Source organism: Phoenix dactylifera, chromosome 16 (genome assembly GCF_051530095.1).
Source record: "Phoenix dactylifera cultivar Ajwa chromosome 16, Ajwa_hap1_PhDact_Kaust_v1.1, whole genome shotgun sequence".
In the NCBI taxonomy this organism is placed as follows: domain Eukaryota; kingdom Viridiplantae; phylum Streptophyta; class Magnoliopsida; order Arecales; family Arecaceae; genus Phoenix; species Phoenix dactylifera.
This window is the reverse complement of record NC_143205.1, coordinates 22,051,837-22,065,301: the sequence shown is the minus strand read 5'-3', so window position 1 is coordinate 22,065,301 and position 13,465 is coordinate 22,051,837. Positions and strand designations below refer to the sequence as shown.

General features: G+C 39.1%; 1 protein-coding gene across 2 annotated transcripts; it reads right to left on the bottom strand.

Annotated features, from left to right (window-relative positions):
- Positions 1–1,441: 1,441 nt before the first annotated feature.
- On the bottom strand, positions 1,442–5,371 carry LOC103705472 (ethylene receptor 2). 2 transcript variants are annotated; one of them, XM_089927837.1, is made up of 3 exons: positions 4,867–5,371; positions 2,393–4,269; positions 1,442–1,993 (listed from the first exon to the last, which is right to left on the bottom strand). In XM_089927837.1, exons 2-3 carry the CDS (start codon positions 4,130–4,132, stop codon positions 1,466–1,468), a joined length of 2,268 nt encoding a protein of 755 aa, XP_089783963.1. In that variant the 5' UTR covers positions 4,133–4,269; positions 4,867–5,371; the 3' UTR covers positions 1,442–1,465. The 2 variants fall into 2 exon arrangements, with proteins under 2 accessions (XP_089783963.1, XP_008787409.4); XM_008789187.6 differs by having other exon boundaries at positions 2,393–4,263; positions 4,867–5,370.
- Positions 5,372–13,465: the final 8,094 nt, after the last annotated feature.

Here is a 13,465-nt window from a genome sequence, read left to right as displayed (position 1 = left end):
TTGCAAAGAGTTACAGACCACGTAGCAGAAATTTCAAAACAGCTTTTGGACAACCAAGTATCTGATATCGTAGGGTCTTACCCATTGAGAGTTTTACATTCCACAAGCATAACTTTCTGGAAATCTTTTTTTTTCCCCCACTTCGACCAGTTTCTGGCAACCACATTTATTGTATATCAGCGTAAGTTACAGCTTAGATCAAATGCAAGTACATGCAAATATAAGACTAATGCCAAAAATGCTTATTCTTGCCTAACAGTGATAAAAGGAAGAAGAGACATTCAGATTACAAAATGAGGTTAATAGCAGAAATAAGAGAAAAGCCTCCTTTCTGCTTGTGTTTCCAAAGTCACACCAAAGATGGCTTCACTGCAAGCCTGCAGTAGAGGGCTCTATACAAGATGGGTTCTACTCAGGCCAGTCAACATTATTGTCCCAACTCCCAACCAATGGAAAAACCTGTCAGAAAGAATCCTTCGCAGGATATCACCACATCTGACTGTTTTATTGACTTAGGACCAAATCATGCTATTGTCACTTGCTTCCCAGACCAACCTCTTCCTTGGGTTCTCTGTCCCTACAGCTGCCCCAATTTTGCTGAAATATGCATTGCCAATTACTGGATACCCACTCAATGCTTCTTAAATCCACTGGATGCTAATGGCTGAAACCCCTGTACAAAAAAGTGAACAGTACCGATAGAAATTGTAGCCTTGTATTAGTGATGCCTCTAGAGGTCTATATCTTTCTCGGCCTTTCGGCTTAAGATCAAATGCAGTATCTCCGGATGTTTCGAATGAGTACCATATTCTGATGGGCAAGGATAAGTAAGATTAGATGCTATTTTCGTGACACAGTACCACAGAATCAATGAGAGGCACTATTTCCAAAAGCCAATTCAATCCTAAAGATGAGAAAATGCCTGCTCATCTCTGATCAGTGATCATTATTTAATGTGAAGAGACCAGGATACAAAAGTAACTTACATGAAATCTGAGTTTTAACCAGCCACGAACCAATAAGATTTCAAAGTTGATGCCTAATAGAGTGTTTGAACCTAAATCTCTCAAGCATAAAGATGAACTGCATTCACATGAGTCAACTGCCTATGTCATCCTGGTGGAGAGCCCTCTGTTGTACGAAGAACTTGGGGCACTGAAAACATTGACATGGATGCCATAGAACCACTCGACAAATGCATCTTTTTGCTCCTCTTAAGAAATGCAATGAAAAGTCAGTAAATGAATGGATTAGATATATGCATTTGATGCTTAATTTTAAGTTTAGGATCTTTTTCTTTATGGCTGATTCCAACTTCATTATCTAATTTCTGGGTATAAGTATCTAGTATAGGACAGTGTAAGTATTACCATATTTGGTGAACCAAATTTGAAGGATGAAATTCAGTAGCACCACACTGCAATCAACTTAAGTACCTCAGTAAAGAATAGTGATCCATCTAATTCTATGTATTCTGAAGGACTCTGAAGAGCTCTTCTTTTAATACATGTAGCAAAACTGGTTTCTGAATCAGGCCACTCATTCCCACCTGCACACATTTCTCCCACATATCTTCCTCAACGCTTGCTGTTAAAGCCACAATCAGAGGCCAGCACCCACTCCTGAACTTCTGAATTCTCTTGGCCACCTCAAAGCCATTCATGTCAGGCATGTAGATTTCCAGAATAACAAGTTGGAAAGGTGTCCCAGAGGTGCCTAGAGATCTCAGGCATTGAGTCCCAGAGGAAACTGATGAGACACAACAACCCAATTTCTCGAGGAGCTTCTGTGTCACAACTCTATTGACACCATCATCGTCGGTTAGTAAAACTTTGAGACCTTTAAGCACAGAGGAAGTAGGTAGATGGTGCTTGGGAGATCCTCTTAATTCAGAGTTTGGCATAATGGGCTGCAGTTGGAACCGAAGAACTAGTGTCATCATTTCTGGATGTCCTTGAGAATTTGGAACTGCCCAGATGTTCCCCTGCATCAGCTGCAGATTACAGCAAAACATTAAAGTGATAAAGAGTTGTCAGCTTTCAGCCAGATAAATAAATAAATATATATATATATATATATATATATATATATAGAGAGAGAGAGAGAGAGAGAGAGAGAGAGTTGTCAGCTTCTAATATAACATGCTTACTTCAAAAACATAAGAAATTCTAATCTCAGCAACTATAGTCACAGATGAAGCAAAAAATAAGTTGTGATAAACTGTTAACTGGAGTGGGAACGAATTGGAATGGGTTCCCTTAGTTGAGATCACTATATTTTAGTGCCATAATATCAATTAGCATTCTGGTAAAGATACTAAAGTTGCAGCAAAAACAACCCATATGATATTGTTTTTTCTTTCAGCCAAGAAAAAATATGAAATTGAAGATACCTGCACAAGCTTGTTGCACATGCTGAAGCTGAGGCCCATATCGAACCCCTCACTGTCGGGTCTCCTGGAAAGCTCAACAGATGAGCTCGAATCAAAACTTTGCAATCTTTTAATCCCAATCTCGAACTTGACACAAGCACACCCACTAGAAAAATTTGACTGCCATGGAGCCCATCTCTGACCTTGCCTGTCTCCCACATCATTATCACTCCATATGCGTAATGTCACATATCCTTCATCACACCCATTTAACAGATTACCGACCATATGCAGTATTACATGAAATATCCGCCTCTCATCACCAACAACTCGATCAGGCACCAAATTCTCAACCTGGACTCCGAAACCAAAACCCCTGAAGTTGCAAAGACACCTTGCAACACTAGCAGCTTCCTTTATCATTGAGTGCAAGTGGAACGCCCTCATCTCCAAGGCAAAGTGCTCTCTATTTATGGTAGAGATCTCCATTACGTCATTGATCAATGTCGAAATCACGCTACCTGTTTTTGCCATTGTATCAATGACGAGCCTTTGTTCAGGAGTCAAATTTTCTTGTTGCATCATAGACAACAGACCCAGAATGGAGTGGATAGGTCTCCTCATTCCTTGGCTCATGACCCTTTGGAACGCATTCCTTGCCTCACTAGCCATCATGACATTCTGCTTGGCCTGATGCAAGGCCCTGTTCTGCTCTGCTAATTTGTCTCTCATCAACTGAGACTCCTCCAAAACAGCAGCATGAGAGAGGGCAACAGCCACCTGATCAGCAACAACTTCAACGATCTCAAGTTCATGTGGGCTCCAAATCCTAAAATCATCCCTGGGGAGAACCAAAACCAATATAGCGTAGCAAGTTTCAATAACTTGTGGTGTTCCCCCTTTGAAATCAGAGACTTTTAACAAAGGCATCCGAATCGCGGCCACAGGTCCCGATTCATCCACTTCTCCACTACTTGCAGACCCAAGCAAAGAGTCTGACCTGAGTATCTTCACACCCTCAGATTTTCTAACCTCCATGACGTCGGGGTCATCGAATGGAATTGAAAGCCTGTAAACATCTGAAGAGCTCCTCAGTCTCAACTCATGAGTGAGGTTTATCCTCGTGTTGTCCTCATTCGGCATCCACACTGCACAATTCTGGAGCTCCAATGTCTTCGAGAGCTCGACCAAAGTGGTATACAAGATGGTATGCCGGTCAAGTGATTTCCTAATCTCTTGAGTCAGCATTCGTACATGCCAGCTCGCTTCCTCCTGCCTCTTCATCTGCCCAACTTCCTGGTCAAGCTCGTGAGCTTTTATTCTCAAGAAATTCTCTCTCACCTTCACTCTCAGAAGCTGCGGGATCAAAGTCAATAAGGTTATAGCCGTCAAGAAGGAGACTAGAGCAGTGAGGAACTTGGACATGGTAAGAGCCAACATCAGGATGAAGGAGTGCGGCTCGTAGGTGAATACGTTGAGAAAGTGAGTCAATCCACAGAGGACTATGAAGGCACCAAATTGAAATAGGACCCATTTGAAGGGGAAGAGGTTGGAGCATGTCACAAAGTATAAGAGCTCGATGGGAATGGAGAAGTATGCTGCTGCTATCAGAAAATCACTAACTTTCTGGCATTCAAGGATGCTCTCAACGCTCCAACCGCTGTCGCTGTCGCAGTTGCACTGGGGGAATTCAATTTCAGCAGCGCAAGCAAAGAAATGTAGGGACAGAATCAACACCCCATTGCACAATGCTCTTGACATTTGGACTAAGAAGCATCATTCAATCTATGTGTATAGGAGATCCCAAAACAACTTCCATGCTCTTAAGAATAGCATTAAATGGAGTAGAAAGCATAGACTCCGGTGTAAAACTTCGAAGCTCTTCTTACGCTCTGAACCTAATAAGAACAAAAAACTCATCAAACAATGAAGAGAGAAAGAAAATCTATTTGCCAAATCTAGATGCAAGAGAAAAGGATCATGCAGACTTGAACGCATGACTCCAAGCCTTCAATCTCTTCCATTACCAATGGTTTGACAGAAGAAAAGGCCATTTACCAAACTTTGATGAACAAAAAGGATCCTTTTTATTAAAGAAAGCAGGTGTATCAAATCCTGGCGCAAGATGAAAACTTTTCGTAACCGGAGATGGAAACCCCTTGAAAACCAAATTTCAAAATCTCCTCACGGACCAACAAAAATTCAGATGACACCTAAAAAAAAAAGTCAACAAAATTCAATAGACCCATCAACCCCAAGTCCCAAGATATCCGTCCCTGCCTAAAGATTACTTTTTTTCTCACATTCTTCTCTCTTCCCCCCGCCCCCGCCCCCGCCCCCACTCTCCATCTCTCTGGAAGTTCTTATGTTTTTCAAAAAAGAGCAACCGGAATTCATCAATTCGAGGTGAGAATTGAGATATGCTTAGAACTAAAGGAAAAAAATACTAAATTTTGAACCAGAGCTAAGAAGCAGAGGGAAAGGAGAACCGTTACCTATAAAACCACCATCTCAACCGTGCATCCAATTAGTAGATGATTAAAGTGGAAGCCTTGACAGACTCCCACGAAATCTTCACGCCAGCGCTCGCATCAAAAGTAAATTCCAGCCCATTTCCATACAACCCAAGAGCCAGGGACCACCAAAGGCCTTGCCTTCAGCCTCCCTGCTCCTCCAACTCCACGGCCCCAACTGCCTGTATCACCGCGTGGATCCAGAACTCCTCTCTCTGTCTCTCTCTCTCTCAGGCTCGTACAATCCCAGTAAACCAACGCCCACGGCTCCCGCCGTCCCCTCTCGATCAACGGTCGAATCGGTGGGCTTGGAGAGCGAGGGAGAGGAAGAAAAAGAAAGCTATCTTTTCTCAGCTTCGAGAACGGGAAGGGGGGATGGGGTGGGGATGGGAAAGGGGGCACGGAGAGGTGTTAGAAGAAGATGGCGCTCGTATTGGCAATTTGTCTTCCCTTTTTTTCTAATTACACCCCCTTTAATGTCTCCCCTTCGAAGGGAGGCTGACGGAAGGATCTATAATCGGGTCAAAATATCGGGAAACGCGTGCTCACTGTACGGTCACTTTTGGGTCCCAGTTAAAAGATCGTTTCGTTTCGCACTTTCTCGAAGCTGGGTGCATCTTTGGGTGTTTTTTAATGACCAGTACTTTTTCTAGGGTGCACGATGAGCAATGCTTTGGCTACTCTTCTTCTTCTTCTTCTCCTCTTCTCCCTCCTCCTCCTTTTTCTTCTTCTTTTCTTTTCCTTTTCTTTTTTTTTCTTTTTTTTTTTTTTTTTTTTTTACCGGCATTTCATATAAAGCTAACGTGATTACATCCTACCAAATCAGGAGATGCTTTAACTACTCTTTGAAAGATAAACCTACCAGATGGAAAGAAATAATATTCTTCAGCTGGATGCTTTTTTTTTTTTTTTTTTGTGCGTGGGAGATAGTATGATATCTTGTACGTTCATGATGTGGCATTGGAACCCCTGACATTGAACAGTGCAACTTGATCTGATTAATCTTGTTGGGTCATGGGTTAGGTTTAGAGGTTTAGGCGTCAAATCTAACCAAATTCTTAACCTCCTGTGGGTATCCAACTATGTAACGTTGCTTGAGCTTGTCTAAAATGATCATGCAAAGAGTAGGCATCTTTACTCAAAGTCTACAATTCGTCAAATATGGAGACCTAAAATGGTAGCTCTCTACAGCTCTTAAATGGGGCTCAAGAAGTATTTGAAAATGATTTTCTTGGGTGTTTCCTCAACACTGCTACAGTTTATATGTAGGTACATGGTTCTTCTTATCTACTACATGTGTGGATATCTCTATCATCTACCAACAGTCTTCTATGTTCTAGTTGTACTAAAATGATTTGTGTTTTCTTATGTTCTTGGACAATGAAGCCTAATATCATCATAGGATCTCTATCCATTTCCGCCCATCTTCTAGAAAAATTTCAACTTTTTAAAAAAGGTGCAACACGAGAAATTTCGATAGTCTAACCTATACTTATATAACACACGGTAGATAAAGATAGGAGTCACTTAAAGAATCATTATTCTAAATAAAGTTTGTATATATATGACTATAGGGAGGAATGATTTCGATTTTCTTAATTCTTGATTAGCATCTAATTTGGTTTGGGTGGAATACAATCCGAGCTTATTTATAATTTCTTGTGTTGAGCTTGGCCCATAAATGTTAGCTTGGGTATAGACTGAGCTGGCCAGGTATCTAGCAACCTAGATCGCATTCGATATCGCTTATAATTCGGCCCAAACCATCTGATGTGGATCCCTAAGTCTCCTGATTCTTTCTCGTAAGTAACATAGTACAAATTTTATATGAACTTGATGCCATTCAGATAAGGTGCATTGCAACTTGGTGCAATTTGAACAATGTGACTAAGTGTATGCTAAAAAAACTAGCCAAGTAGCAGCTCGTGATACTTTGCAAGAAGAAAGTATCGTAGAAAATAATATAAAAAGAAAGCAACGCCTCACTCCTTCGCCCTGATGGGAAAGGTCTGCATTGGATTGCCATTGGTCCACCTACCGAAGTTCAATAATTTCACACCTTTTTGGAAGCAGAATATGCAGGGAACCTGGACAGGGGTGAGCCCCATCAGACGTCACAACGTTCGAGACAGGTGTCAGAAAACACCACTTCTTAAATCCCATGTTGTCCACGATAGCGTGAAATCTGATAACAATTTGGACGGATTCAGACCACACCCCAATTGCCACGCTTTCAAACAGAACTTGCCTCGCTGGTGACCCGCCGGTGTCTCGTTGGCCAAGTTTTGGGTCACCAAAATAAGAGATATTTATTATATCATGAACAAAAGCAAGGCATTACTTGGATGGCTTTATATGATCGTAATGGATCACTGCCACCTGCCAACCATATGCACCAATCCTTTTCGCATTGTAACGTGCTTGAATTAAACTCTTCTCATTTTACATCAAGACACTTAATGACAGCCGCATCATCCGATTATAAAGATAGACAGTCGTTAAATATCCTAATACGATACTGTATATAGCATGCAAGTATGCAACCTGACTAGTTTTGCTATGTTTGATAGCTATCCGTCTGCACACTCAAATATCAGGGCGGCCATCAAAGGTCGTACAAATTTATGCAGTGTAAAACATGCACTACAAAAGATCCGAACATATGAAATTATTTGTTGTTCATGTCATTCAGCAAAGGACGTTCGCATCAACAGCAATAGGAAGATGAATTCATGACAAAATAGTCGATACATCTATCTAATAGGAGGTGGTGACTGAAATGCCACATAATCTATTTATGGCTTCCTTTGCGTGGTTGTGAGTCCGGCTGCAGGAGGACAATGACCAAGCCATAAAGTGGGATGGAGTTTGCTAATGAGCATATCTTCATATATTTCTTGTGACGGTCGATATTTTTGGCTTCGCTTCAGCTTCGTGGAACTCAAATTGGAGAGAAGCGTGGCGATAAACCCTGGTTCCGGGGTCGGTGACCAACAATGGAGGGGTCAAGGTCCCGTAAGAGTAACTCTCGTGCGGCACGTACGTGTTTTGGATTTAAAGAACTCTCGAACGGATTGCTGTCTTAGTCATTGGCCGAGCCATCCCCTTTAATTGGCATCTTCCTTGCCAAAGGCCGAGGGACCATCTTAGGTAAATAAAGGTCTTCGCGTTCTAGATGTCACTCACTCAAGTTTCGAAAAATTATATCCTATACGATGTACTCTATATGGTCATGTATGCTGTCAATCGTAACCGTTAATTTTTATAAATTTTATTGATCAAATATTTATTTTGAGATACTGCAGCAAAGAGTGCAATCATACCAGCACTAATACATCAGATTCCATAAAAAATCTGCAGTTAAGTATGTTTGGACAAGAGTAGTACTAGAATGAGCGCAAGATATGGACGTCTTGGAAAATTGTATCATTAAGTCAGTGATGTAAGTGCATGCGTCAATCTATGGGCCATTACACAGTGCATACATTGAATTTGGGTAAGTAGCACACGCTTGTTAATGAGTAGGCCGATGGCTAAGGCATGGTTTTAGATTTTAATTTACATCAAAATAATTTAGAATCTGATATAATTAGTGTAAAATCACAGTTCCTTAAATTGATTTGATCCTCATATCGATATTTTATCTGCAAAATAATTTAGATATGTCTATTTACCTAACCGATGTAACGAAGGGCAATGACCTGATTCCTGATTGAGGTAAGAAACCACATCAAAATTGATCCTGTTGGTGTCCCTTGCCTCTGAACCCTGTGCCTTTTCTTTGTTTCTTTCTTTTGGAGTGCAGCATGATGGTGATTTTGAACCCAAACATAGGCAGAAAAATCTGTCTGATTTTGCTGGCTTGACGTTTGCTTGATTGATATAATTCAATGTTTCGAAGTGGTTCATGCATCTAAACCGCCATATGACGGCTCGAAATGTGAGGATCTGTGCATATGCATATTTAGTTCCAAATCGATTATTTTTTAGATAGATTTTGAGTATTTATACAGAATCAACAATCTCAAATGATATATTATAGCTAGTTCTTTTGGATGAGGTTCTGCGTTATGATAAAATAGTATAGTATAGATATATTTAAACTGACCATGAGCTGGTCATGATGTTTGTGATTGAATGTAGATTCTTAGCCGAAGAAAGTATATAAGAACCCATATAGACCTTACGACTAGTTTTTTTGGATAAAGTTGTAAGTTGTGACACAGGATACGTAGTTTTGAGAGAGACTCTAGCCTAGCCCACTTATAATTCAAGGAGAGATTAATTGATGATTTGCTGTAAAAAGGGTTATAAAATGTTAGTAATTTCCAAGCAAACATTAGCAAATTCTTTACAAAAATAAGAAATGCCCTAAAACGCAGTGCACCAGTCCTTGCACAGATAAAGAATCCGAAGAATTAAAAGGATCGGAGCTTCAGCTTGAAATGAAAATATCCTATCTCTACATACATATGAAATGTTCACCAAAAAAGTAAAATATGAAATAAGAAGAAATTAGGGCAAACAATATTTTTTTCTTGTTTTCCCTGTGGCAGCTGCTACATGATTCCATGGCAGAAAATTGTATATAGCTTTTATCTGTAAGTACTATTATATCATTTATAACAATATTGATGCTTATTATATTATTGCAGTTATAAGAGCAATGAAAATGAGCAACATATTTCAGCCAGTAATACATGCCTTTACAAGTACACAACTCTTAATGTCATATCCCTGCCATTGTGAATTACATGGAGAGCTCATTTCCAACTAATTTCGGAGGAAAAACACTATTACATCAATCCTATTGTGTCCCTCTTTTATAAGAAGAGGCACGAGTCCAAGAACATGGCCCCCAGCCCTTCATCGAGATTCTGTAGCAGGGACTCGTTCCTCTTTGATGTCCATGTGGAGAAAACAGCATCTTGCAACAGATGTGATTTACCCTGCAGTACGAATTAATCATTTTCCTTTGTAATAGGCACAACCAAAAGAAATTGTACCTTGCTCTGCATACATGTCAGCAGTGCACCACAGAAACAAATTAAGGTAGAGATACATGATGCAGGAATTAGAGACGAGCGCATGATGCATGAGATTCTTAGAAATCGAGATGTATGGTTGCTGTGGTGCACCGTCACGTGGTGTACGTACTGCAGGGTATAATTTCTTTATAACTAGATGACTCTTTAGGACTCGTTTGGTTTATGCAAAGAATTTTTTCTCATCAAAATAATTTTTTTGAGAAAATGATTCATGGAAATATGATGTGTGGAAAAATGGTTTTAGAATGTTTGGTTGATTATGAAAAAGTGAAACATTCCAGAATGACTTATATTTGGTTGAGCATCTACTTTTTTTTTTTTTTTTTTTTTTGAGAGGGGACCAAATGGGTCCTAAAGAATCATCTAGTTATGGAGAAATTATACCCTGCACCATGTGGTGGTGCACTACAGCAATCATGCATCTCGATTTCTGAGAGCCTTATGCATTATGCGCTCGTCTTTGATTGCTACACCGTGGACCTCTGCCTCGGTTCGCGGGAAGAATTTTTTTCTCATCGAAATATTTTTTTTGAAAAAAATGATTTATGAAAAAGTGGTGCCTAAAAAAATGGTTTTGGCATGTTTGGTTGATTATGGAAAAGTGGTACATTCCAGAGTGACTTATGTTTGGTAGCTTTTCCATGTCCTCCATGAATTTTTCTTTCCTATGAAATATAGAAATCTTATTTCCATGGGAACGCTACTTTTCATCTCTCTTCTTTAAAAATTCTAACCAAACAAGAGGCATTTCTTTGTCTTTTGGTTGATCACACTTTTTTCTTTCTTTTTTTTCACGAACCAAATAAGTTCTTAAAGGTTTTTTCTAGAAAGAGAGTGATATATCATATCTCGGTATTGATGTCTAGCTTACCAAATGTTGGAGAATAGGCCACGGCCCAGCCCATTTATACATAGACAGGCTCAAGAGCTTATCATGCCATCTCGTCTTTCTGAGCCCACAGAGGCACTAACGGCCTGCACCCATCTAAAATGCTGACAAGGGCCAATAGCCAACCTAAGTCATTGATGTAATCCTTGCGGTTCCAATGTTCTTGCATTTATTCCAGGTGACTCGACTTTCCTGTTTCTTGTTTTTATCATTGGGAAATTAAAAGTTCCCGTCATTCATTCCTCTTTTTTCACAAAAAAAAAATGATGAGTATTTTTTCCCCTCTATTATAGTTTTATACATCTCAAACCTCAATTAATCTTGTGAATTAAGTTTCTTTGAACATAAGATAGTCAATCATTTAATTGTAATTGTTTAAGTCATTCATCAATGTCTTTCATGCTTAATATATCCCTTATCATGTGGGGCTTATATCATATCCATGGAGGGATAAAGAAGCTACGACACAAGATGAGTTGAAATGATATGCAAGTTAATCAAACTAATAATTGATTTGAGGGGATTTAAACCACAAGCTGCAGCAGTCTACAATGCCTACACCAATATGACTAGCCACTTAATTCTAAAAAATTGGTTGATTACTAAGTAGATCGATTGCCCCGGTCGAGTCACGTGAGAAAGATTGAGGTGGAAGTTAGCTGCATCGATCCCGATCTTTGAAGAGTAGAGATGTCAATTATAACAATGGTGTCGATAGTCTTATGGCACATGATGATTGTGGGAAACATTTGTGCGTGAAACATCTAATTTTAATCTAGATATCAAGATTTTGGGTTAAACAATTACCCCCCCTAGAAAAAATGCTCTCTATTAGTATATGTGGTTTGCTATTCGATCCTCTGAATTGAGATGGATGCATGCACCTTTTCCTTGGATATATGTTTCTCTCAAGAACAGTACCATATGGCCTTTTAAGTTATATTTGGGAACACATGATCTTGATATGTGCTATATGGAATATAGGTTGGACTTGTTTGATTATGGTAACATCAGCTAACATGTAAGCTATGTGGATATTACAATAGGCTAAATGACTTTTATTATTTAGACTATTCTTTAACAGAAAAGCAAAATTGGGTACAAAAATGAAAAAAAAAACCATTTTAAGACAAATTATAGTGCATAACTCCACTGTTAGGCTTACAAGTACTTTTCCACAAGGTAAGAGCAAATATATGTTGATGTGCAACCACAATGCATGCTATTACGCGTTGACATATGCATGACCACATGCACATAGGGTGAACGGCCCATGTATGTCCTATGCTTGACTTGGGCATTTGCCCACCAGGCAAATGGGGTGAGCATAGAAACTTTCCTATAATAAATGCTAGATAATTTATTGCTCTTTTTGCCAAAAAATATACAATCCTAGCTGCATGTTGTCCATCAAGCTCTACTTGTGCACAAGGAGGATTCCAAATTTTTGTTGTTGCATATTAGGCTTAGAGAGGACTTGCTATATTATATAGGAAATAATCGATGATTGGGCTGGATCGATGCATGAGCATCCCATCAATGTCGAAATCGGAATAGTTAGATGATAATGAGTCTTGCGACCTTGACTTTCTCAAGAATAAGGGCCGATAAATATGGCGCCACACCACTTGAACTAAACAGTACGAACTAGGAGATAACTAAGAATCACAGAAGATAATTGAAAGATAAAATAGAATTGCTTGTCATTGATTGGCGAAGAATCTTTCTCAAAATTACAACTTAATATTTCTAACCGACTCCTATTAACTACTATAATATATATCACTACTTAGCTTTCGCGTTTGTCCTTGCTAATTTGTGCCATGTGGGTACCATGCATAGTAGTTACCTTTCCTCCACTACTTCTACATTCTAGATAGTGCCACCACTCTTCCAATATTTTGGATGATGATAATTGTTATCTAATCACCTCACACGTGTTCTACTCCATTAAAGGTATTGTCCTAGGTAGACAGCTCTTGTTTCCCTTGGTCTGCATCATAGGTACTCAATTCACAAACTAGTATTTTGATTTGTACCCTTGATGTTTCAGCCTATTTCTCTGGTACTCGATCTTATGTCTATAACCTTCTAATATTGCATAACTTAGCTTGCTGGCTAAGTACAACTGAGACCTACTAACTAAGCACCTCAATTTACTGGTTGAGTTCTCGATTTGTATCTTGGTATTTAATCAAAAGTTAACATCCTTCCCAAAGCCCTTATTACAAGATATCTCTTTAGAGGATCTACTACTACCCGATCCATACTGGATGACTCTTCGAAACTCATTGTTAATTGATCTACATGTCGTAGTGACCAATCTGGATGGGATGTAAATAATATAAATAATAACAATTTAAATAATAGCCTATTTCTAGCTAATATATATTTCTTCATAATGGTAATACACCACAACGTGATGGCATATTTTGTAAATCTAAATCTTTACATTAATTAAAAATTATTTTAATTTTGAGAATAATGATCTTGACATAATAGTAATTATCGTTCTATTCCCAAGAGAAAGCTCAGTCTAAACAATAAAATAGTTTTAGTCGGGATTGGTCATTTTGCCACTAAAATCCTGATATGCATATCCGAATATTATTTAGTAGATACACGTGTCGTATTCACGAAAAAA

Bases quoted from the DNA above. Each gene is read 5' to 3' on its own strand.
- LOC103705472 (XM_089927837.1), bottom strand. From the start codon at position 4,132: ATGTCAAGAGCATTGTGCAATGGGGTGTTGATTCTGTCCCTACATTTC. The intron at 1,994-2,392 runs GTATCTTCAATT...TGTAATCTGCAG, and splicing joins TGTGCAACAAGCTTGTGCAG to CTGATGCAGGGGAACATCTG.